The sequence below is a fragment of the Phoenix dactylifera genome, unplaced genomic scaffold (genome assembly GCF_009389715.1).
Source record: "Phoenix dactylifera cultivar Barhee BC4 unplaced genomic scaffold, palm_55x_up_171113_PBpolish2nd_filt_p 000524F, whole genome shotgun sequence".
Taxonomy (NCBI): Eukaryota; Viridiplantae; Streptophyta; class Magnoliopsida; order Arecales; family Arecaceae; genus Phoenix; species Phoenix dactylifera.
In genome coordinates, this window is record NW_024067935.1 from 43,049 (window position 1) to 69,999 (window position 26,951).

Here is a 26,951-nt window from a genome sequence, read left to right on the forward strand (position 1 = left end):
TTCTTCATTTGAAATTAAGTGACTCTAATTACAAGCATTGTCCATCTGAAGAGGAGTGGGGTAAAGTTGAGAAGATTAGCAAGTTGTTGTGTGTCTTCTATGATGCTACTTTATTATTCTCTGGAGCTAAATATCCTACATCAAACATGTATTTTTCTCAAGTTTTCTTGATTGAGCTTACTTTAAGGCAAGAAATGCAGAGTACAGATGCTTTCATACAAAGAATGACACGGCAGATGTATGGAAAATTTGAAACGTATTGGTCAAATCATAGCTTAATCTTGGCCATGGCAGTTATTTTGGATCCTCGATACAAATTTCAGTTTGTGGAGTATTGTTATAAGAAGTTGAATGGGTATGATTCTACTGAGAGCATGCGCATCCGTGATTGTATGTTTTCTCTCTTTAATCAGTATATGCTTGCTTCTTCTAAAACTCGTTCTACTAGCACATCAACTCATGGAGATATGGAGATTGGTACTTCATCTGAAACTTCTGTGGCATGTAGAAAAGCAGATGTTTTTAAGGTAATATAAAACTTTTTTTTTCTAAATTAAATATATTGTACTTGTATATGATATTGTTTCTTATAAATAACTCATTCCATTTTTTTCAATAATGTAGGATTTTGATACATTTGAAAGCTTTGATTTTGTGACTACTGCACAGAAGTCTCAATTGGAATTATATTTGGATGAGCCTAGAGTTGATAGGAGGTCCAATTTGGATATTCTTGACTTTTGGAAAACCAAGCAGTCTCATTATCCTCAACTTTCTCTTATGGCACGTGATATTCTAACTATTCCAATATCTACGGTCGCCTCTGAATCTGCTTTTAGTATCGGTGGGCGAGTACTTGATAAGTATCGTAGTGCACTTAAACTGGATATTGCCGAGGCCTTGATTTGTACTCGAGATTGGGTGTTTGAAAAAAAAGGTATATATTTTATTAATTATATTTTTATTATTTTTTGAATGAATTTATTATTAATTATTGTAATATTTCAATGTAGATGTTGAGGAGGCCGAGCTAGATGAGATTGTAGAAGATGTCATAAACTCAAGTTCCTACAATGAAATTCAATCAACTCAATGCTCGGCCAATGTTGAATTCTATTCATAGTGAGGCTACCAAGCTTGGTTTGTTTCGAATCTTTCGATTGAATTGCTAACATGTCTAATAGTGCTTAGCCCTTATTCTAAAAATATCTATTGTCGCATGATGTCGTACACAACTATTCGTACAGTAGATACTTCTATTTCTTTTCATTTCCCTTCCAAACAGCATTGAAACATGTCGTTTTGTTTTTCTTTTTAACAGGATGATAGCAGAGAAGCAATTGCAATCACTTAGAAGTATCTACTGACATTGAAACAGGATGATAGCAGAGAAGCATTGAAACATGTCGTTTTGTTTTTCTTTTGGAAATGAGGAGCACGGGGCACCCACATTGATATTGATTTGACTCGTGGGTAGCTTGTGTATGTTCCAGTGCTTCTGACATTGGGTGGCTCTGTGGCTTTTGCCTTACTCTGTGGCATTTTTTTAACTTATTTTCTTTCCATTTCCCTTCCAAACAGCATTGAAACATGTCGTACTCTGTGGCATTTTTTTTTACTCTGTGGCTTTTGCTTATGTTATCCAATTATAAATGCTTGTGATTGACCCAGACTGGCCTGTATGTTCGCACATTAAATTTTAACCTGTATCATTCCTGTCATACCGACAATTTCTTATTGTATGTGCACTTCTGGTGAATTTTTTTATATGCTGAAAACAATTGGGAACTGTTAGATGTTAATGACTGGGTGTTTGCAAGAGAGATAGGTGGATGGCTTATCAAATGCATTTTCCTGCTGACTAATTTAGCTGTGAGAGATCCTGACTAGAAAGGATTGCATTTGTTTCCTGGTTGCATGATAGCAAGATTACAGGAAAGAAATGGGAACAAGGAAAACAATAACCTGGGTGACAAAGGTAATTCTTTATATTCCTATCCTTTTCCATTATTCATTTTCTTATGTTTATATACTTTGCAAGTTCACTAACACAAAGTCACTGGGAGATCAGTGGACACTTTGTCTCTATAGCATTTAAGACGTTATTTAGTAATTGCATAAGTAAAGGAGAAAGTGAGAAAATTTCTCCAGGTGTTTTCATCCGAATTCAGGATGAAGGTTTAATTAAAGGTTGATGATACCAATGAATACTTGGATTCACGCGGTGTATCAGAGATTCTATATCAGAGGATTTGACCATGGATAGGAAAACATGACATAATAGGATGTAAGCAACCCCAAATTTATGGCTTAATACTTTACATGTGTACCCCCTACACTGGGTTTAGTTCTAATATGCTTGTTTTGCTAAATGGCAGCACCAAGCTTTTTTAATTTGGGAATTTGCTTTATCCTTCATTTGCAGGCTCAAGATTTCAGGCAGCAAGGAACAAAGATGAGAAGGAAGATGTGGTTTCAGAACATGAAGAGAACATGAAGATAAAACTGATCGTCTTGGGCATCATCATTGCATTAATCCTCATCATAATTTTGTCCATTTGCCATGGCTTCAAATGCTAGTATGAGCGGATATGAGATCACTGCACCTCCCTCTCCCACTCAAACTGGTGCTTTTGAGTATAGTGATATCATTTGCTACTACATAAAAAACTAGTGCTTGGTTGATGAATTGTGGTTAAGTGTTCCCCCTTGTGAATGAGTATTTTCATTCTAATATTTTCTTGCCTGTTTGGGAACTGGGATCGGATTGACTTCGTAATTTGGATATCATTCCTGTATAGCCTTGAGTGCTATTCTTTCTTAATATATCGAGTGGTCGTTCTCTATGCCCTATTTTCTCGGTATGGACATTTTGTGGATGTCCGTGAATTGATGATGTCTTGATCTGATGGGATGGATGATTTGCTGCTATCTCTTGGTTGTCAGTTATTTTCAGCTTTAGTGATCGCTGAGCAACCATTTTTTTAACTTATTTTCTTAATTACCGATAGCTTTAGACAAACAGGTTAAACAGGTCGGGTCGGGTTGGATAAACAGGTTAAACAGGTCGGGTCAGCATGGGTTAGACTAAACAGGTTAAACGGGTCGGGTCGGGTTGGGCAAACAGGTGACCTGTTTATTAAACAGGTTAAACGGGTCGGGTCGGGTTACCTGTTTATTAAACAGGTCAGGTTCAGGTTGCAATTTCTGACCTATTTAATAAACAGGTCGGGTTCAGGTTTATGATTTTCTGACCCGACCTATATATGATCCGACCCGTTTATGTCCAACCCGACCCGATTGCCACCCCTACATGCAACAAGGAGAAGTGTGTGAGTAGTTGCTGGAATGACAAAAAAGTGAGTGTCTAGGGTGTAACCATAGGAACAACTGGAGATACGTGGAGGACAGACATGAAAAGTTATTGATGCTGGGAGAGAATGGTTACCTAACCATTTAGAATTGTATTGTATAAACATAGGCATGTAACTCTAGAAGAAAAGCTTTTTTGCCAATCAAGCACCTATCATTTATCTTTTCCTTTAACTTTATTTATCTTTAATTTTCTTGTCTTAGTTACCTCACTCTAATCTAGTTTATTCATAGCTATTAGTGTAAAATCGTAGCCCTGGCTACAACATATCTCCTCCTCTTCCGAGCAAGTGGTATCCTGGTGATGAAAGCTGAAGGCATCATGATCCATGTTGCCAACCCTTTACCCTTTCTTCTTTTTAATTAACATCGATGGTACGCGCATATACTTGCTAGGGATCTGCATGTTGTATTTTTCCTTGCGGAGAATCCAATGGCCAACAGAAAGTCAATTAACCTTTAGACTAGAATAATCCTAAGATTCCAAAAGTTGATAGTGAAAGGAAAGAAATTCTTTAGGAATCAATCTAGAATTAGATTTCTAGAGCTATCATTAAGGGCTAAAGTATTTGTTGCATTGCAGCATCTAAGTAGTTAAGTAGTAAGATGATAAAATACAGCATCCTAATGCCCATTATCAACCAAATAAAACAAACTTTCTATATCTATCTACCTTTTGAAGGTGTTTGTATCTCTATCTCAACAACCTAACTGGAGGTCATGGGGAAGCATCATGTGGATAGAGTTAGATGAAGGTAGATATAAATCATATGACCTTTGTTGATCTGGATAAGGTTTAGCCATGATAAATCCTACTTACAGAGGTATAGATTGAAGAGGTAGAATATAGCAATCATGCTCAAGAGCGGGCCAACAGATCAAGACTTAGTCGTGATCAATCACAATATAAGGTATATGAAGTCGGATAGCTAACAGAACAACTAAAATGAGGTGATGAAATTGGTCTCCAAGATACTCCTAAGTGCTAAAGACTGTATTGTAAGCCAAATAAGGGGAGGGCCAATATGAGCATATTGGATGAACCAAGATAAAAGAAATATAATTATCGGTCTGATAGTTGGTGTAAAGCAACCGTGCTAATGAATATACGCAGTGGAGGATAATTGGCATCAATTACTAGAATTGCCAAAAATGGAGGCCAATCATGGATAATAACCACTAGAATAGAAAATTGTTATATTTAGTATAAATAAATAGAAATTATACTCTATAAAAGATCCTTCGAAGATCTAACTTATTGATGTATTTTATCTTATCTTAGCTTAACTTACCGGTAGTTCTCTATATTGGGAGTAGTGTTAACTTAGATTTTTACTACCGTAGCTTAAGCTACACCCCTGCACCTATTCAAATCCATTTTTTTGAAATGGTGATGTAACAATAGTGAAAGTTCTTGAAGGTCATGGTATATGGACCCATGCTACTCTCATATTGTCCCTTCGATCACTATTTTTCTCGTTGCTCTAATGCCGGTGTCATGCCGGTGCACCTATTTATCCTACCATTCGACTTTTCACCATTCTTTTCTTGGCACACCTAAATAGGACAAGAGGGTGACAACAAGTTTGCTAGCATGCCATGGATTGGACCAAAAAAAGAGAGTGCTATCAAATTCTTTGGCTTGCATAATGGGACATTACGTAGCTATGATCATACCATTGTAAAAAGAAATCAAGAAAGTAGCTACAAAGAAAGTGGCTATTATGTTAAGGCCACTCTTGAAGCGTTATGCAGCATCTTCAGCTTAAATGCTAGAATGGATTGAAAATTTTGTTTTTGTGGTTGAAAGTCGATATGTCAAGACACAATACACTTATGGCAAATAATTTGATGAGATAGTCAAGCCCATCATTATAATGAATGGATCTGCTTTTAACCAGTGCAAGAAAAGCTATGGTTTATGAAGAATCCAAATTGAAGATTTTGATTCATCAAGAGATAATGGCCAAAGATTATTCAATGGAACCCTCAGAATCCACTAACCTAGATAATATAGAAATTATGCCAGCAAGTTATAACTGATCGAACTACTGATGGATACTCTAATAAATACCTAGCCAATATTTGAGATTGTTTATCATGGTGAACCGTGGAAGATTGCTGATATAGTCAGCAAATCCATGCCAATAGTAATTCCCAATTATTTGCCTAGGAGTGAAGGACAAAATTATAGCACCTTTATAGTACCAACTGCAAGCGTCATAAGGACTAGGGACAACCTTATCAAAAAGTACTTCCAAAGTTTTTATATGTAAGATGTGCACTCCAAGTACATATATCAAGAGACGACATAATATCACAAGAGTGGATTTGGTACAATACTCGGTGGTACATATAATTGAAGAAACTCATATGGCTTATGGGTAGTATGAATCTCGGTACATAAAAAAAAGTTACTACCTTTTGTTTTGAACTATCAAGGAAAATGAAGAAAAATGAATGATATGTTGCAGAATTCTTCACTACAAACCATTCCACATTATTGATGTGTTATTCAAAGTATACAAATGTCAGATATAATTTCAATTTTAACTCCTTGTTGCATTCTTGTTTTCCATCGGTTCTATTATTTTGTTAATTTGATTTTTCTCATTTCATTCTTCAATTTTCCCTCTATTATAGGGGAGATACCTGATTCCCACATCAGTGTGGTATCCCTCTCATGGATGGAAAAGGGTTGAGGAGAGAGTCAAGGAGGGGGAGAAACTGATGGGATCTTGGAATGCTATGGATCCTACCAACCCAAGATTTTTAGGATACTGGACTTCCTATGAAATGGTTATATGCTGCATTTTGTAAATTTTGGTTGGTGAGATTTGTTCCATACTTTGATTATATCTTCTTTCTCCTCTCCTCAACTCCTCTCCCATGTCCTTTCCAATCATATGGAGGATGTCAATATATATGAGGAAATCACGTGTCCAAACAGCCCAATAAATCAGTTTTTTTTTCTGTGAAATTTCTAATTTTTTATAGTTTATTCACTTACATTTCCCTCTAGATTTACGAATTAGTGGTTTAAATATCCCCTAGCACCAGTCGCCATATAGAAGATAACACTCATAGCCATGCCCAAGACATGTACTTAGACCCCCGTTCTATTGTAGTATACCTTATTTCTGTTGAAAATTTATGTGGCACAAATTGATTTTAATTACTTTTCCTTGAAATAGGTACTTATTTTCTGAATAAATAAATTAGTGTAAATCTAAGTTAGTTTGAGCTGCTGTACTTGAACCATGTTTTTCTTTTCCATGTAGGTGATTGTCTCAACATGCATTCCTGTGCACTTTTATATGTCTTTTTAAAGTTTATTCTTGATTGCTAAATCCTCCTGTGTTATGTTGTTGTTGCAGAACTAGATAAGCTACTAGAAGATGCACCCATCCCATTCATTATGCAACATGCAGTCAAGATATCCTCTATCTGCAAGAGAGTTTCATCATTGAACTTGCTCTTGAAGTCAATACAGAGGCGCATTGATAACATAGATCGTATACTTTCTACAGGCGTACCAAATGGTATTGACTGATCTTAGCAACCTCTGCTAATTTTAGTCTTTATATATTACTGTGAAATATAGTATCAGTGAACAAACCCTTAAAATTTTCTTTTGCGGATAATGTCTCTCCTGATATAGTGGAAACATCAGCACTGACTTTGTAATTCTGCAATTCTCAATTCGTTGTAAGTAGTCATTACTTAATCATAGCTTTATGATTAGATTTTTTTGGATGACTGAGTGTTAAACATGCACCTTCAAAATTACATATGCTAAACTACTAATGAGACACAGTAAAAAAAAAATATGCAGGATTATGCTTTTACATATGCTGCGCCAGCCTTCACTGAGTATTCTCATATCTCGATAAAATAAGCAGTTAAGGTGCAGTATACTATCATTACAATATTTGTTTGTACTACCAGTATATGCTGACAGGTATCATATACTGCTTTTTTCCCTCTTTATAAGAAATTAGACACTACATGGTCTTTTTCATTTCAGTTTATCCGTCAGATGTTTGTAACTGAATTTCTAGGGTCCAAAGCCATTTCTTTTTTAATATGCATCTGATTAAGCAAAGTGTTCATAGGAGATTTCTTTCATCTAAACACAGTTTTAATTTAAATGCAATGATGTGATTCTGAGTGATCACAGGGATGCTTTCCAGTTACCTGAGAATAAACTAAAGAATTTTTTGTGTATCTACCAGCAGATTTTTTCCATGGCATTGATGTTGTAGGTGATGTTCATCTAAGCTCTTCTCTACGTTCTACCTTTGACTAAGTGTTCAGAATAAAAGCTAATTTTAGCTGGATTTGAGAACCCATTCTAAATTTAATACGTCACAAATAAATCTATGAGATGTTTATATGAGAAGAAAATTATGTTTTTGCCAACCTGGACAATGTACCTTGGATGAGAATGAGTCTGTTTTCGGTATCTGAAAGTTGCTGTACAGGAAAATAATATAGACAAGATCCTGAAAAGATTGCCATAACTTATCAGTTTATATTGCATAGGTAAGATCCCCAGCCGATAGAAGTCCTCTTAGGTGCTGCTCACGAGACCTTTGGGATTATGGAACCTTGTGATATGAAGTACCGTTCTTGTAGCTTGCCATGATATTTAATTTACCATAAAGGATATGGCATGAAGCGGATGAATATTAGAATCCTTTATTTTCTTAATAAAATAAAGAGATAACAATTGCAGTAGATATGTGGTTCTGGGTTTTGGTAGAAATTATATCTACTTCTAAGCTGCTTATCCAATTTATTACTGATTTCTAGGTTTAGGTCCCATGATATCTGAGCTGCATATTTCGAATTGATCCAGTTGACTGCCATGTAATTCTATATGACAAGGAAAGTATAATTCAAGAGGATGGCGAGAACTGTTAATGCATAATGTGCTCACATACAGAAATCCATATAATGTCTTCTTTTGTTATCACTTTTAATAGATTGTAATCCATTTTGTCCCATTCTCTGGAGGAGGAATTTCTCAATCTCTGCCTTCTTTTTTTCATAGGAAAGGGATAAAATGGATCACTTGCACTATAATTATCCAGGTCTGAATACTGAGAATGCAACATCCAAGACTCGAACCAAGAAGCTCAGAGAGGTGTGGCCATTGGGATAAGCCCCAGTTCCCTGATTCACGAGGAAGAATTTGTCTTCAATCTTCAGATTGATGATGACCCTTTTGATGGAGCAGTAGCAGAAATATATTTCATGAAGGAATAACACAGTAAATTTATTCAAGCTTTAGCTGGAAAGGTTAAAAGAAAAACCAGAGAATTCAGATCAGATTATTCTCATTCAGTTTAGTTTTATATTTTTGGAGAATGAGCGTATATGTTCTTTTTCTTTTATCAAGTGTTTTAGTACTATTGGAATGTAACTATGCTTGTAAACTGCAGACAGTTCTTGTATTTGTCGTTACTAGTGAATAGTTTTAGTACTTGGAATGCAAACTAATATGCCCATGGGTGTCTCCTCTCTATAAAAACAAGCAAAAATGGTTTTGTTGAACATGGATGTTGGTTGTAGATGTAAGATGTGTTTTGTGAGGATGAAAAGGAGGTGATGAAGCTCGAGATTGCGCGACGGGGTGTTTCGAAGAGCTTCTGTTGTTATTTTGATTGCTAAAATTTATTAGAAGCTGAATGCCTTTCTATCATGATAAAGACTTGGCCCTTCAGCTTTGAGTACAGAAGGTTCTCATCAGTTCATATAGATTGGTGCTATGCAAAATAATACTATGTGTTGACCCCCTAATGGATTTTGATGAATACAAAACACTAGAGTTTAATTCCATTTATCTTAACAATTTACTTGAGGATTTCAGGTGATTAACTAAGAATATTGTTAAGAAATGTCTAGGCAAGTTTCCATATTTTTCAAGAATTTATTGAAGAATTTTTGAGTTGAAGAAAACAGATCAGGGACAGCCGAGACGTCTCCGGGTCGTCTCAGAGACGTCTCTGGCACAAACAGGAAGAATTGGCACGTCTGGAGACGTCCCCGGCACCTGGCGAGGCGTCTCGCAGGGTCGGAGTCGACTCCCGACACTGCGGAGTCGACTCTCTCAGAGGCGGCAGAAAGGCCGATTTCAAGGGATGCGCGCGAGTCGTCTCCACAGGAAGCGGAGTCGTCCCCGCAAGTAAAAAGCAGACTTTCCGAGTCGTCCCCAGAGAGTGCGGAGTCGACTCTCTCAGGGGATTCCAGAGGATGTGTTTTTCGTTGAAAGAACTGCCGAGACGTCCCCTGAAAGAGCGGAGTCGACTCTCTCAGAGAATTCCAGAGGACATATTTTTCAGAGATAAAACAGCGGAGTCGTCCCCGAGGCAGCGGAGTCGTCCCCATGCAAAAAGCGTAAACATCCCGAGACGTCCCCGTAAAGTGCCGAGCCGACTCTCTCAGAAAAACAGAAAAACAAGAAGTCAAAGAGTCCTTCTGTGGAGTCGTCCCCGTAAAGCGCAGAGTCGACCCCAAACAACGTCAAAAGAAAGTTTATACAGCCGAGACGTCTCGCGTTGAAGCGGAGACGTCTCCGGAGCGCCTGGGACGCGACTGACACACTTTTTCAGATTTGTTTGAATTTTAAACTTCCATATCTTTGTGTCTAACGGCTATATTTGCTTTTTGGTCTATAAAAGGGAGCTCTTGAGTGCCTTCCTAGATTTTCTCACCAACCCAACACAAGATCATTCAAGAGAGAAGAAAGAAAAAGAGGTTCAAGGGAGTTAGAGCTTTCAAGAGGAGAAATCAAGTGCATTCAAGTTTTTCCAACTGATTTCGTGCTCAACCACTCACTCCCACTTGGCATTCAAAGCTCACATTCAAGCCAACGCGATCCACATCGGAAGAACCATCATTCCTCAAGCTTCCAACGGCCAAAAGGGTTCTTCCGAGTTTTAATATTTCTCATTTCTATATTCGCTTCATTAAGAGCTTTTAAATCCTTGTAAAACTTTTCATTATTGTGCTTGTTCCAGTCAAGGGACTTGGAACAAGGGAAAGGCATCCCAAGCCTAGGTGAAATTGGGGGATTGTAGGGTTCGTTGTTAGCCCGGAGTAAAACAACGAGTTGGGTAGTGCACTCGCAAAACTATCGGACTGTAATCTTGGATTATAGTGGAAATTCCCAAAGGTGCTTTGGGGAGTGGATGTAGGAGCAGTGGAAGCTCCGAACCACTATAAAACCTTGTGTTTGCGATTGACTGTTCTCATATCTCTATCTTTACTCTAGTTCATACATTTGTGTGTTTTATTTTTAATTAGACAAAAAGTTTTAAAACACCCAATTCACCCCCCTCTTGGGTGACCATCTCTGGGCAACAAGTGGTATCAGAGCGGGTGCTCTGTGTATTTCTTGAAGACCTAACCGTCTTAGCCAAAGATCTAGATGGCAACACCCTTCAACAATGTTCCTGCTGAGGAGCAGGCAACCAATAGACCTCCACTCTTCAATGGGACAAATTACACCTATTGGAAGACTAGAATGAGAGTTTTTATTCAAGCACAAGATTATGCCTTGTGGAGGGTCATAATCAAAGGACCACACGAACCATATCACATAGTTAATGGCATTCAAGTTCCCAAACCTGAAGAGGATTGGGATGAGAATGATGGTAGGATGGTTCAACTCAATGCTAGAGCTATGAACTCATTATTTTGTGCTCTAGATGCAAATGAGTTCAATAGAGTCTCCACCTGTAGTTCCGCCAAGAAAATATGGGATAGGCTTGAAGTTACCCATGAGGGTACCAATCAAGTCAAAGAATCTAAAGTGAACATTCTGGTTCACAAATATGAATTATTTAAGATGGAACCCAACGAAACCATTTCATGTATGTTCACACGTTTCACTGATATAATAAATGGTCTAAAGAATTTGGGTAAATCTTACACTAACTCAGAACTTGTGAGTAAAATTCTCAGATCCTTGCCAAAAGCATGGGAAGCGAAGGTCACGGCAATTGTAGAAGCTAAAGACCTCAACACATTGGGACTTGAACAACTATTGGGCTCATTGATGACGCATGAGCTCACAATGAAGCAACATGAAGAAGATTTGCCAAAGAAGAAGACAATCGCACTCAAGGCTACTTCGAGTGTGTGTGAAGAAGAAAGTAGTGAGAGTGAAGAAGAAAGCGAAGAATGAGGACTTGGGTTTAATAGTAAGGAAGTTTAAGAAATTCATGAGAAGAAAGAAACCCTTCCCAAGAAAGAAGTTTGGAGGGAGAAATGATTGGGAAAAGGAAAAAGAAAAGAAAAGAGACCCAATCATATGTTATGATTGCAAGAGACCGGGACACATCCGTTCCGAATGCCCTCAATAGAAGAAGCACTTTGGAAAGAAAAAGAAGAAGGCGTTGAAAGCAACGTGGGATGATAGTGACACATCCTCCTCCGAGGAAGAGAAGGAAGAGACCGCCAACTTGTGCTTCATGGCATTCGAAGACGATGAGGTATGTCAAAGCTCAACTACAAATTTTACTTTAGAAGAATTATATGAAGCTTTTCAAGAACTCATGAGTGATTGTAGTATGTTAGGAGCAAAGAATAAAGAATTGAAGGCCTCCAATCAAAAACTAAAGGATGATATTAAAAACCTATTAATTGAGAAGGAGAGCGTTAAAAATGTTAACACCATTGACCTAGAAAATAAAAATTCAAAACTTAGCATTGAAAATGAAACGGCAAAAACACTAATTAAGGAATTAAATCTAAAAGTTAAATTCCTACTCAATAGTAATACCTCACTTGCACAAAATGTTGAAACCCTTAAAAATGATAAGGAAGAATTGGCTAAAGAAAATTTGGTTCTTAAAAATGAGGTACATAAGTACAAACCAATTGTGGAGAAATTTACACAAAGCTCTGAAAAATTAAATCTTATTCTATCCAATCAAAGAGCTGTTTTTAATAAAGCCGGATTAGAATATAAAACTAGTAAACAACAAAAGTATCTAAAGAATTTCTTTGTGAAAGCAAAAGATGTCAAAACTGAAAAACCTACATGCTTTCATTGTGGAAAAAGTGGACATAAAGCCTATTCTTGCATTCAAAGAAAGATTCAATCTAACAAGAATACATTTGTAAAAGGTAAAAACACAACTAAAGTGTGGGTGCCTAAGGGGACCAACTACACTAACCAAGAAGGACCCAAGAAAACTTGGGTACCTAAGAGCTTCACATGATTATTTTGCAGGTATGCCTTGCAGCCGGGAGTAAAAAGAGAATGTGGTATCTTGATAGTGGTTGCTCAAGGCATATGACCGGTGACAAAAGTCTTTTCGTCACCTTGAAATCGAAAGAAGGAGGAGTAGTCACATTTGGAGACAATGCTAAAGGTCAAATCATTGGCGTTGGTAAAATCTCCATATCACCCTCCTCATTTATTGACAATGTTTTGTTAGTTAATGGATTAAAACATAATTTACTAAGTATAAGTCAATTTTGTGACAAAGGCTTTAAAGTGTCTTTTGAATCTTCACTATGCATAATTAGTAGTCCAATTGACAATGAAATCATACTTACGGGACATAGGCGTGGAAATGTTTACATGGTAGACCTTGATGATCTCACCATGAAGGATGGCCAATGTCTTGTAGCCATGGATGCCAAAGTCAATGAGACTAGCTGGTTATGGCATCGTAGGTTAGGGCATGCTAGCATGGATTTAATTTCTAAATTGATTACAAAAGATCTAGTCAAAGGATTACCAAAAATAGACTTTGAAAAGAACAAAATCTGTGCTGCATGTCAGCTAGGGAAACAAACAAGAAGTTCCTTTAAGTCTAAGAACATAGTCTCGACATCAAAATCCTTAGAACTAATCCACATGGATTTATTTGGACCTACTAGAACTGCTAGTCTAGGGGGTAAGAAATTTGGTCTTGTGATTGTTGATGATTTTTCACGTTTTACATGGGTTTCATTTCTTGCACATAAAGATGAGTCCTTTCCCGCTTTTATCAAGTTTTATAATAGGATTTCGAATGAACTTCATCTTAAACTAAAAGCAATTAGGAGTGATCATGGTACCGAGTTTGAAAATCAGCACTTTGAAAAATTTTGTGAAGAAAACGGTATCAATCACAATTTCTCGGCACCTAGGACACCCCAACAGAATGGGGTGGTAGAAAGGAAGAATCGCACACTAGCAGATATGGCTCGTACCATGTTGTGTGAATCGGATCTACCAAAGTATTTTTGGGCAGAAGCAATAAATACTTCATGTCATATTCTAAACCGTGCTTTAGTTAGATCCATCTTAAAGAAAACACCTTATGAGTTGATGAAAAGTAAGAAACCAAATATAAGCTATTTTCATGTTTTCGGTTGTCGCTGCTTTATTTTAAACAATGGAAAGGACAATCTAAGTAAATTCAGTGCTAAATCAGATGAGGGGATCTTCTTAGGTTATTCCTCATCTAGTAGAGCATACAGGGTCTTCAACAAGAGAACTCTCGTTGTTGAAGAATCCATTCATGTTGTTTTTGATGAAGCTAATGGAGATTCTTCTAGAAAAGAAGAAGATGGTGATGCAGGTATACTTGAAGACAGAATGAAGGAATTCTCCATACAAGACAAACAACATGAGGATGAGATCAAAGAAGATTCAATTCAGCAAGATGAAGAAGATCAACCTCCAACAAGAAATCAAGATCTTCCTAAGGAATGGAGGTATGTACATGGTCATCCAAGGGATCTAATCCTTGGTGATCCTTCACAAGGGATAAGGACAAGATCCTCTTTAAGAAACACTAGTAATTATCTTGCATTCGTTTCACAAATAGAACCTAAATCACTAGAAGAAGCCGAAAAAGATGAAAATTGGATAAATGCCATGCAAGAAGAATTAAACCAATTTGAAAGAAATCAAGTTTGGACTCTAATGAAAAGACCCCCTAATGTTTCAATTATAGGCACCAAATGGGTATATAGAAATAAACTAGATGAAGATGGAATAGTAATAAGAAACAAAGCTAGGCTAGTAGCCAAAGGATATAATCAGGAGGAAGGGATAGATTTTGATGAAACTTTTGCTCCTGTTGCTAGGTTAGAAGCTATTAGACTACTTTTGGTATATGCATGCTTCATGGATTTTAAACTCTATCAAATGGATGTAAAAAGTGTCTTTTTAAATGGTTATATAATGGAGGAAGTTTATGTAGGACAACCTCCAGGTTTTGAAAATCACTTACATCCAGATTACGTTTATAAATTGCATAAAGCATTGTATGGACTTAAGCAAGCCCCTAGGGCATGGTATGAAAGATTAAGTAATTTCCTAATTGAAAATAAATTTAAGAGAGGAAATGTAGACAAAACCCTCTTCATTAAAAGAAAAGGGAATGACTTATTGCTTGTGCAAATTTATGTGGATGATATAATTTTTGGTGCTACTAATGATAGTCTTTGTCAAGAGTTTGCCAAGCTTATGCAGGGAGAATTTGAAATGAGCATGATGGGTGAGCTCAACTTCTTCCTTGAGCTACAAATAAAACAATCAGAGGAAGGCATCTTCATCAGTCAGTCCAAATATATCAAGGAAATGTTGGAAAAATTCAAGATGAAGGATGCAAAGGAAATCAGCACACCCATGGGCTCAAGTTGCAAGCTTGACAAAGATGAAAAAGATAAAAGTATAGACTGCAAATTGTACAGAGGTATGATAGACTCTTTACTTTACCTTACTGCTAGTAGGCCAGATATATTATTCAGTGTTTGCATGTGTGCTAGATACCAAGCATGTCCTAAGGAATCACACTTGCAAGCTGTTAAAAGAATTTTCAGATATCTAGTAGGGACATCTAATGTAGGCTTATGGTATTCTAAGCAATCTGACATAAATTTAATTGCTTATTCCGATGCTGACTTTGCCGGGTGCAAACTCGACAGAAAAAGCACAAGGGCACATGTCAATTCTTGGGTGCTAATTTAGTTTCTTGGTTTAGCAAGAAACAGAATTCAGTGGCCTTATCCACAGCTGAGGCTGAATACATTGCAGCTGGGAGCTGTTGTGCCCAAGTGCTTTGGATTAAGCAACAACTCGAAGACTTCGGTATCAAAATGGACAACATACCAGTTAGATGTGATAATACAAGTGCAATTAATTTAACAAAGAATCCTGTCCAACACTCTAAATCAAAACACATAGAAATTAGGCATCACTTTATAAGAGATCATGTGCTGAAAAATGATGTGATGATTGAGTATGTATGTACTGAAAATCAATTGGCCGATATCTTTACAAAGCTCCTTTGTAAAGATAGGTTCAACTTCTTAAGGAATGCTTTGTGCTTATTTGATCCTAGCAAATAAATTGAACTTGTAATGCAATGCTTTGCTACTCAAGCAAGTAATCCACCACAAGGTCAGAAATCGCAAACCTAGCATCTATTAAGTGAAAGCATAAATCTATCTAAGTTAAATGACGAATTGTTTGACTTTCCGGAGGATGGTTATCCTCCCTTGGACTCTTCATGGAGATATTTTCAGAGCCTATTTCATAGGTATTTGAAATTTGGTCAAACATTCCTCATTTCAATATTAATAATTCAAAAATCATTATCAAACTTTTATAGGGTGTATTATTAAAGGGGAGGATCACAAACAAACTCACTCTATATTCACCAAAAGAAATCATGTTGATTAGTGTGGTTAAATAAAATAAATTGGGAAAAGATAGAAATCATTTAGAAAATTTTCAGTGCCGGAGACGTCTCTGGCAAATCACAGAGACGTCCCCCCGGCGAGACGTCTCGCGCTAGTCGTGGAGACGTCTCGGGGACCGAACGAGGGTTTTTAAAATAGGTGAAACAGCTCGAGCCGACCCGAGCTATCTTCTTTCGTCCCCGACAAAAACAAAAAACCCTAGCCTCCGTTTGCTCTCCACCTCAAACCGAACCAAAATCTCCCCATTTCCCTAGGGTTTTCGATTCATGGCACCTAAGAGAGCTAGGAGAACGGGTGGGAGGCATCCTAGGGTAGCGACCGACAGCGAGGAACGGAGGGAAGAGCCTTCCGCGCCATCTCCTCCGGTTGCTCCACCAACCACGACTCTTTCCTGTGCAAATCGCACAGTAACCACTGGTAGGTACATCGACTTTCAGTTTCTAGCAAATGAGGGGTTCTCTATTGGAGAGAGACTCCGAGCCCAAGGTTGGGAATACCTTTGTACCCTAAATACATCAACCTATCCCAGCCTAGTTAGGAAAATGTTTAGCAACATGGCCTTAGGGGACTCGGGGTACACTGGATATGTCCGAGGGATATTGATAGAGATTAATGAGGATGTTCTATCTAGTGTATTACAAATTCCTAAATATGGTGAGGCTCCGACCTCACACCCTCAAAGGAAAATTGCCCTAAACTTAGTTTTAGGACGAGAGGACTGCGGCCCTCTTGATGTGGTTAACTCCCAAGACCTCAATGCCGAGATGAGATTACTCTTGAGCATTGTTAACCGGGTCCTATTCCCAAAAACCGGCCGCTTCGATTTCGTTTCGGAGCGAGATTTAGTTATCATGCACCACATCTTACTAGGGATCCCCCTAAACCTCCCTAGACTTATGTTAAACTACATCTCTATATGTCATAGGTATTCTAGGTTTAGCATACCATATGGGATGATTTTCACTTTACTATTCAAACACTTCAAAGTTTCCATTCCTGAAAATGAGCCTGCAAAACCCTTAAGAAACACCGACTACTGCAATGAAAGTACAATGCATAGAATGGAGTTTCACAAGGTAGATGGATCATGGGTTAAGGTACCAAAAAGAAAATCTCAAATCCTAGAGCCTGAGATCCCACATCAGGAGCCAGACCACCACTCTCCTCCACATAGCCATATGGGCTTTCCTGATGTACCCTCCAGCTCAGCTGGACCTTCCACATCCATGCCTCCTCCTCCTCCAGTCAGTGGATCCTTCTCCCTGTCAGATAAACAGATGCACACTCTAGCATCTGTGATATGCCAGCAGATGAGAGAGGAGATGAGATCGTTGATCACTGCTGAGTTGGCTCCTCTTCGTACCTCACATGAAGGGCTTCTACAAGAATTGAAGGAGATCAAAACTCAGGTAGAAGCTACAGCATCAGAGTTGGTTCATGTGGGTACCCTCCAAACTATACGATCAATTGAGCTACAGGAGAAATTGAAGATCATATCAGATGGTCTTCAAGAGTTGACGAGCCCTGGAGGCAATTTGGGCACCGTGGCTGCCCAACTTAAAGGAAAAATTGAAAGGGCAAGTCTCGAGTTTGAAGCACTAGTAGCAGCCTTCCATCAATCTCAAGGAGACCAGTTCAAAACTCTACTGGACTCAATAAATGCATTTATAGAGGCAGCTGCTAGGGCTATTGAACAACGTCGCCGATAAGGGACATTTTGTAAAAAATCTAGGGTTCATCTGTTTTGTAAAACCCTAGGCTCATTTTGAAACTTCTTTTGTATTAGGAATCAATACTTGTAATGATTTCCTCTCTTAACTTTGTAATGACTTCAAATGATTGCAATGATATATGAATGTCATACAATTCCTTTGAAACTTTGTGTATGTGATTCTGTGATGTGCCACAAAAATCTCATAACATACCTTAAGTGTTCAAACTTGACACAACTTATCAATGCATATAAAACAGGGAGAGCACATCTTGTAATAACTATTTTAAACAAAAAAAAGGTCTGAAATGAATTCCAAAACAAAGGGGGAGTGAAATGAATACTGCATTCATTAATAGACATAACTTGGACAGCGGGAGCATAACTTGAATATCCTTAAGTGAATCATGGTAACATGCTGAATTCCACTAGAAATTGTGTTTTAAGTACCTAAGAATAATTTGTCCCCTTCATTGTTGATGACAAAAAGGGGGAGTAGATATAATATAGAACCTATATATGGAGTATATGAAGTATATGGAGTAGAACCTAAATATGGAATGCAAAATTTACACTCATACTTAAAAGTTGAATTAGAAAAGACAAAATTGAAGAATATTGGCTGTAAGATAATTGCCCTTCTGGAAAAGAAAGGGGGAGTCAAAAAGTACTTAGCCTTCAATTGTCTTTAGCATCAATACTTCATTAATTTACATTTTAACTTGATTCAAATTCAGTTGATATACCAAAATTGCTCAAGAGCTACTAAGACCAATACTTATGCATAAGGAAAAAACTGAAAATTGACTATTTTGAATTATGCACACTGTATCTAGCTCTAACCAAAACACAATACTTGTACATCTGATCAAACACTGTGTATATGTTTAAATTTCGAATTTTGCATATACTCAGTGTTTTGTCATCATCAAAAAGGGGGAGATTGTTGACCCCCTAATGGATTTTGATGAATACAAAATACTAGAGTTTAATTCCATTTATCTTAACAATTTACTTGAGGATTTCAGGTGATTAACTAAGAATATTGTTAAGAAATATCTAGGCAAGTTCTCATATTTTTCAAGAATTTATTGAAGAATTTTTGAGTTGAAGAAAACAGATCAGGGACAGCCGAGACGTCTCCGGGTCGTCTCAGAGACGTCTCTGGCACAAACAGGAAGAATTGGCACGTCTGGAGACGTCCCCGGCACCTGGCGAGGCGTCTCGCAGGGTCGGAGTCGACTCCCGACACTGCGGAGTCGACTCTCTCAGAGGCGGCAGAAAGGCCGATTTCAAGGGATGCGCGCGAGTCGTCTCCACAGGAAGCGGAGTCGTCCCCGCAAGTAAAAAGCAGACTTCTCGAGTCGTCCCCAGAGAGTGCGGAGTCGACTCTCTCAGGGGATTCCAGAGGGTGTGTTTTTCGTTGAAAGAACTGCCGAGACGTTCCCTGAAAGAGCGGAGTCGCTCTCTCAGAGAATTCCAGAGGACATATTTTTCAGAGATAAAACAGCGGAGTCGTCCCCGAGGCAGCGGAGTCGTCCCCATGCAAAAAGCGTAAACATCCCGAGACGTCCCCGTAAAGTGCCGAGCCGACTCTCTCAGAAAAATAGAAAAACAAGAAGTTAAAGAGTCCTTCTGCGGAGTCGTCCCCGTAAAGCGCAGAGTCGACCCCAAACAACGTCAAAAGAAAGTTTATACAGCCGAGACGTCTCGCGTTGAAGCGGAGACGTCTTCGGAGCGCCTGGGACGCGACTGACACACTTTTTCAGGTTTGTTTGAATTTCAAACTTCCATATCTTTGTGTCTAACGGCTATATTTGCTTTTTGGTCTATAAAAGGGAGCTCTTGAGTGCCTTCCTAGATTTTCTCACCAACCCAACACAAGATCATTCAAGAGAGAAGAAAGAAAAAGAGGTTCAAGGGAGTTAGAGCTTTCAAGAGGAGAAATCAAGTGCATTCAAGTTTTCCCAACTGATTTCGTGCTCAACCACTCACTCCCACTTGGCATTCAAAGCTCACATTCAAGCCAACGCGATCCACATCGGAAGAACCATCATTCCCCAAGCTTCCAACGGCCAAAAGGGTTCTTCCGAGTTTTAATATTTCTCATTTCTATATTCGCTTCATTAAGAGCTTTTAAATCCTTGTAAAACTTTTCATTATTGTGCTTGTTCCAGTCAAGGGACTTGGAACAAGGGAAAGGCATCCCAAGCCTAGGTGAAATTGGGGGATTGTAGGGTTCGTTGTTAGCCCGGAGTAAAACAACGAGTTGGGTAGTGCACTCGCAAAACTATCGGACTGTAATCTTGGATTATAGTGGAAATTCCCAAAGGTGCTTTGGGGAGTGGATGTAGGAGCAGTGGAAGCTCCGAACCACTATAAAACCTTGTGTTTGCGATTGACTGTTCTCATATCTCTATCTTTACTCTAGTTCATACATTTGTGTGTTTTATTTTTAATTAGACAAAAAGTTTTAAAACACCCAATTCACCCCCCTCTTGGGTGACCATCTCTGGGCAACAAGTGGTATCAGAGCGGGTGCTCTGTGTATTTCTTGAAGACCTAACCGTCTTAGCCAAAGATCTAGATGGCAACACCCTTCAACAATGTTCCTGCTGAGGAGCAGGCAACCAATAGACCTCCACTCTTCAATGGGACAAATTACACCTATTGGAAGACTAGAATGAGAGTTTTTATTCAAGCACAAGATTATGCCTTGTGGAGGGTCATAATCAAAGGACCACACGAACCATATCACATAGTTAATGGCATTCAAGTTCCCAAACCTGAAGAGGATTGGGATGAGAATGATGGTAGGATGGTTCAACTCAATGCTAGAGCTATGAACTCATTATTTTGTGCTCTAGATGCAAATGAGTTCAATAGAGTCTCCACCTATAGTTCCGCCAAGAAAATATGGGATAGGCTTGAAGTTACCCATGAGGGTACCAATCAAGTCAAAGAATCTAAAATGAACATTCTGGTTCACAAATATGAATTATTTAAGATGGAACCCAACGAAACCATTTCATGTATGTTCACACGTTTCACTGATATAATAAATGGTCTAAAGAATTTGGGTAAATCTTACACTAACTCAGAACTTGTGAGTAAAATTCTCAGATCCTTGCCAAAAGCATGGGAAGCGAAGGTCACGGCAATTGTAGAAGCTAAAGACCTCAACACATTGGGACTTGAACAACTATTGGGCTCATTGATGACGCATGAGCTCACAATGAAGCAACATGAAGAAGATTTGCCAAAGAAGAAGACAATCGCACTCAAGGCTACTTCGAGTGTGTGTGAAGAAGAAAGTAGTGAGAGTGAAGAAGAAAGCGAAGAATGAGGACTTGGGTTTAATAGTAAGGAAGTTTAAGAAATTCATGAGAAGAAAGAAACCCTTCCCAAGAAAGAAGTTTGGAGGGAGAAATGATTGGGAAAAGGAAAAAGAAAAAAAAAGAGACCCAATCATATGTTATGATTGCAAGAGACCGGGACACATCCGTTCCGAATGCCCTCAACAGAAGAAGCACTTTGGAAAGAAAAAGAAGAAGGCGTTGAAAGCAACGTGGGATGATAGTGACACATCCTCCTCCGAGGAAGAGAACGAAGAGACCGCCAACTTGTGCTTCATGGCATTCGAAGACGATAAGGTATGTCAAAGCTCAACTACAACAAAAGAGATGTTTGCCGACTCTAAATTGCCGACGTTAGATAAAAGCGTCGGCAATTTTTTTTCTTGCAACAGTAAATGCCGACGCTTTGAGAGAGCGTCGATTCACCGACGCTAATAAGCGTCGGCATAAGGGAGAAATGCGACGACGCTTATAAGCGTCGTCGAACTTCATATCTCCCACCACAAAACCCGATCGACCCTCTCCCTCCGCAGCCTTAAATCCCTTATAGCTCACGCCGACCGACTCCCCCCTCCCTCCGCCGATCTCAGCCATTCCCCTCCTTCGAGCGACCCCAAATCGCGTTCCTCCGCCGCATCTCCTTCCCCTCCTCCCCCTCTCCGTTGGCCTCCTCTCTGTGGATATCTCCCGCCTCCTCCGCCGCAGATAAGCCCAAATCCCCTTCCTCCTCCTCCTCAATGCCCCCTTCAAAGCCCTCTCCCTCTCCCCCGCCGCCGCCCCAGACGCCCACTGCCTCTTCTCCCTCTTTCTTTCTCCCGATTCTTCACTCTGTAATAATTATTAAATTAAGAAAGGAATTAAATTAAAAGAAGGAATGGAGAAGGGGGAAAGAAATGGGGCTCCCGAACCGACTCCACGACGCCTCCAGCGACTCCATCCCGATCCTTCTCGTCGTGGCGGCCGCCGGGTGGGTCTCCTACCTCCGCTCCCTCCTCCTCTGCCTCCTCCACTCCCTCGGCCTCCAACGCCTCCACCCCTCCTCCGCCGCGGCCGACGATCCCCTCTTCTCCGCTGCCGGGTCCGGCCTCGCCGGACTCGTCGTCGTGGCCTCCTCCGGACGCCCCTTCGCCTACGAGGCCTTGCCGTCGGCGGCCGCGGAGGGGGAACGAGATGAGCCGGGCTGCGTGGTGTGCCTCTGCGAGCTCGCCGACGGCGACCGGCTTCGGCGGCTGGATTTGGTGAGGGAGTTATTTGATCTAATGGCAGAAAGAGGTGTGGTTTCTTGGAGCTGCATGATTTCGGGCTATGCAGAGTAACAGGTTCATGAAGGCACTGCACCTCTTTAAAGTGATGCAACTGGAGAAGAGTGCAAAGCCCATTGGGTTGGTGGATGAAGGGTGCAGGTACTTTGTGAATATGTCAAAAGTTTATGGGGTTCAGCCTGAGATGAAGCATTATGGTTGCATGGTTGATTTGTTGATTCGAGCAGGGTTGTTGGAAGAGGCAGAAGGGATCGTCAGAAGCATGACAATGAAGCCAGATGTGATGGTATTAAACAATGCTGCTATAGTTTTTGTTAGCTGATGGTGCTTTAATATTAAAGTTTTACTACATTTAAATGCCCTAGTGGTTGCAATTAGATTTATTGTTTGGTGATTGAGTGATTCTATGCCAAATTAATGTCATTCGCTTGAACCTTGGCTGATGCTTTCAGCACAGTCTTTTAATAAATCAAACATGCCACTGATATGCAACCTGGCCTATCTGCTTGGATCTTGCTGGTTTGATCTGTTCATATGGATTACTAGAAGAACCAACCTTGCCAAACAATGTCCTGGTGGTTCCAATCAGACCTGATTTAATCAGCTGGTCTGCCAGCTCCTAAACTATTGATGCTCAGAGAATGTCGTTACACATTCAGTGAGTAGACAGACACAATTTATGTTATGTCAGTGGTTCCATGTTTAAATGATAATTTTACAAGGTTTGCTGCTAATGCTTGTGCCGAACTTTTGATTGCTTATTACCACCAATCAGATATTCTTAGAGTTCTACACTTCTAAACATCGGTGTGGCAATGACTATTCTCATAGGCTGCATTTCACACTCTCATAGCTCCAACGATGGATATTTTTCTCTGTGTTCACCATTTTCATTTAGTAAAATGATTTCCTACTCAAAAGAAAGCAGCACAATTACAAGAACAAAATATCAAAAACATATCATTGTCATAGGCTATACTTTTTTTATTGATGGAAATCTTTTGCTTTCACCTTTTGCACTTTGTGGTGAAGGGCATATTCTAAGATAAAATACCTGGTTTAGCTGGCACTGATGGCACTTTCAAAGTACTTTTCCATCATTTTGAAGGATAAGTCGGCCATCATTGAGACTTCCATTGGATCTAGGTGTCACATTATATGTAGCCTCCCCCATGAGCCTCAAGGCATTTTCAAAGAACTTTGCCTCAAGGCATGAGGCAAGATGAGCTTCCAGCCTACCAAAAAAATGTCTTGACCATGTTATCGTTACAGAATTTAGGATTTATGGTATGGATACCATAAGGAAGCCATGAATTTTGAAGGCTTAATTATATTCCAACGATTACCTTAAATAGGGATTAGTACTATGGATCTATTACCGATCACATTATTGCTCCCAAATTAAAATATGCTGATACATTTTGTTTATCCTTTTTCAGCAGAAGACATTAGAGAATTTCAAGAACATTATCCTATTATCTTCGCCACAGGTATCGTTTCTTTCTCCATTAATAATAATGGCTTCTTCTTTCTCAGATAGTTTTAGTTTGCAGTGAGAGATATGGGATGATTATGCTGTTAACGTACTCTTGAAGGCATGCCATAATACACAGAAATATTGATGCAGACCTGGAAATCTTGTTCTTCTTTCCTTCACCTTTCTAATTATATTTCCTTTCCCCACCGGGATTCTTCAGTTACTTTTTGTAATCAAGGATAAACAAATTTGGATGAGACCTACATGATTTTTCTTTAATTCCTTATTTCCTTTTGAACTGTCTTATAATCTTTTAGTCCTCTGTTGCAAATAATCTAAATTGAATTACATATTAACAAATGCATATGATCAGGCAATGGGGCATTAGCTTCTGTAAAAAATTGTATGTCTTTTACTTTCAAGGCTGATCACACTCTCACATGTTCGTATTCTAATTAAAATTTCTGCTGTTATTTGATAGTTACTTCTTCTGTAGAGATGGCTATGTCAACAAAAAACAATTGAATGCCTAGATATTGTGATGTTCTAGAACAACTCAAATAGATAAACTTGGAAACTTCTGCTAGAGAAAATGTTTTGATCCATATGAATTTAATGCAGTTCTTAAGTATATCTTTATTTTTACCCATACTTACTGAATTTAATGTTAGCTTGAAGAGTGGGATTTATGCCCAAGTTTCATTCCTCATCATCCACAAATATTCCCAAGATCTCATCAGCACAGCAAGAGGCTAAGATGGCTGCAAGTATGATTCAGATGGTTGTGAAATGGGTCCAACTTTGGTACCATTCTGTTTAGTTCATGTGTAAATCCCTTACTGCATTCTATCCAATATAAATGTCCGGTATTTACACTTGACCTGGTACAAATAATTGAGATGCTTGTTTTTGGTAATTTGGAAATTGTTCCATGCTTGGACTGGTTAATTCTTATGCAGCCTCTGACAGTACACTTACAGGAAAGCACAAGGCACCGTAAGCCTGACTTTCCCACCTCTAAGGCTACTGAGCATCAGTATTTGGCTGCAGAATAAATTTTAAGGGGATAAGAAGAACTCATCCAGATATTGTTGAAATGATGCGACTTATTTAATAGGACAGAATTTTTTTGGCATTGGGTTAGAGGGATAAATACAAGAAATAAAGTATATTTAATGCTGCATAGGATGATGATTTGGATTTCTATTACAAGGTTGAATTTATCCTCTCATTCTTTTTGTTGTGTTTAGAGAGTGGTTAAGAATAAAAAAAGTAACTGGAGGGATAACTTTCCCTTTTCTATGTTGTAAGAATAAATTCCCATATGAGGAATTTAATGCAGTTCTTAAGTATGGGTTTGTGATTCATCCACTGTTTTTAATATTTTATGATTTATACATTAGTTACTCTTGCATTTTTAACATTTGGGGATTCTACAGTTATTAATACTTCTTCTAAATTCTCTTTTCTTTCAAAGAATTTGTTATGGCTTTGGCATGTGGTGCATGGGAGAGCATGTCATGCATTACTGTTGTTTGCATCAAGTTTTTGTCGAAAAAAACTTCATTGATCTGGCTCAGTCCCATGGACAGAAATTAGTGTTTAAAAAGAAAATCCTTTCAGACGAATGTATTGCATACTTAACATTGCTTGGGTTGAGTTAAGAAAGTTTGAATGTGTTGTTGTGTTTCAGGTTTAAGACTTGGAGGAAGGATACTTGCCGATGAAACTGGGACAGAGTTAGTATTGAAAGAGAGACCTGGATTTTGACTTCAATCCATTTACAGAAAATAGAATTTTCTTCAGCCATCTTGCTTTCTCTTAGTGCTGGTTATTTTATCCTCCCTTCTTGATCTGGCCATAGCTGTGGACATGTTGTACTCCTAATGTTTATAGTCATCATCTGACCAAAGATATTTATATACTACAAACAAGAGAAGTTCATGGTTCTGTTGGTTCTTCTGGTGGTCCTGATGTGGTGCTGACGGTCCTACTATAGTTCTCAAAAAGTAATTGATCCTTAGGTCTACCTAAACCATCTTTTTAGCTTTATAATTAGCATCTAATTTTGCAATTATCATCTGACACAGGACATTTGTACTAATGCACTATAAAGTAATGTATGATAGAACTCTCATGTAGCAATGAGTTGTTGATGCTCTGCACATTGCTATTGATGCTTGCAGTGATTGCTGGATTTTTATTACCTGTATGATTCAACAACTGTTTCTGGATCTCTTTATTACCGCTGCTTGCCTCGGCTTTGTTGTTGTTAAGCCTGCGGCCTCTGCGAGTGTGGAGGATGCCTTGCATGTTTGCGGTCTCATGTCTTATTAACATGGTAGCCCCTTTGTTCTCACCTGCTAAGGTTATGATTCTTGTTGTGCCCTCGCTTCCCCAGCTGCTGCAACTTCCCAAGATTCAGCTTTTGGACCAATTTGGGCTCCTGAGTTGTTGCTTCTTGTTGTGGCTCGGAGGTTTCTTGGGGTGGTGAGGGAGATCTTGACCTTGTTGGAGTTGGAGATGGCTCTGAAGATCTTCTAGAAGATGGTGATGGTTGCTGCAGCTATGTTTGTTCTGCTGGCTGCTTCTGAGATGATTTCTGTGACAGCGACGGTGAGGGCGATGGTGGTGGAGCTCGAATCCTCCTGATCGGTATTTCTGTTGGAGTGGCTGATGGGGATCGGGATGGTGATGGACGCCTTGATTGAGGTGGGGATGGGGGCTGAGGCTGGGTTGCGGTGGAGCATGAGCAGCTGGCCATAGCGTAGCCACTGGTGGACGTGGAGGTGGTGTGGGATTCTTCAGGGACTCGTGGTAGTTTGATTTCTAGGCAAGAATTAATATTAAAAGCCTTTTATTTTTTAAAAAAAATAAATATTCTAACGACGCTTTAAAGCGTCGTTAAAATTTCGACCAGAAATCAATTAGCGACGGTCCTCCACTGGGAACGGTGCATAGGGGGCTCGTATAACAATGTTATCTTAGTTGGTTGTCCGGTCTTTAAAGCGTCGCTAAAATGTCGACCAATTAGCGACGCTTTAAAGCGTCGCTAA

At 39.0% G+C, this 26,951-nt stretch overlaps 1 protein-coding gene across 4 annotated transcripts; it reads left to right on the forward strand.

Moving 5' to 3' along the window:
- The first annotated feature begins 21,676 nt into the window (after positions 1-21,676).
- LOC103700493 (E3 ubiquitin-protein ligase RHA2A-like) lies at positions 21,677-26,068 on the forward strand. 4 transcript variants are annotated; one of them, XM_039119300.1, is made up of 5 exons: positions 21,678-22,394; positions 22,468-22,559; positions 22,646-22,704; positions 23,858-23,908; positions 25,589-26,068. In XM_039119300.1, the coding sequence occupies exons 1-5, from the start codon at positions 22,050-22,052 to the stop codon at positions 25,663-25,665; spliced, it is 624 nt and encodes a 207-aa protein (XP_038975228.1). In that variant the 5' UTR covers positions 21,678-22,049; the 3' UTR covers positions 25,666-26,068. The 4 variants fall into 4 exon arrangements, with proteins under 4 accessions (XP_038975226.1, XP_038975228.1, XP_038975229.1 ...); XM_039119301.1 differs by lacking the exon at positions 25,589-26,068 and adding an exon at positions 24,567-24,811; XM_039119298.1 differs by lacking the exon at positions 25,589-26,068 and adding an exon at positions 24,567-24,811 and having other exon boundaries at positions 21,677-22,394; positions 22,468-22,704.
- The last annotated feature ends 883 nt before the right edge of the window (positions 26,069-26,951 follow it).

Excerpts from the sequence above, each read along its gene's own strand:
- LOC103700493 (XM_039119298.1), top strand. The coding sequence starts at position 22,050 with ATGGGGCTCCCGAACCGACTCCACGACGCCTCCAGCGACTCCATCCCG. Across the intron at positions 22,395-22,467 it reads GGCTTCGGCGGCTGGATTTG|AGTAACAGGTTCATGAAGGC; the intron begins GTGAGGGAGTTA and ends CGGGCTATGCAG. Across the intron at positions 23,909-24,566 it reads TCCTATTATCTTCGCCACAG|CTTGAAGAGTGGGATTTATG; the intron begins GTATCGTTTCTT and ends ATTTAATGTTAG.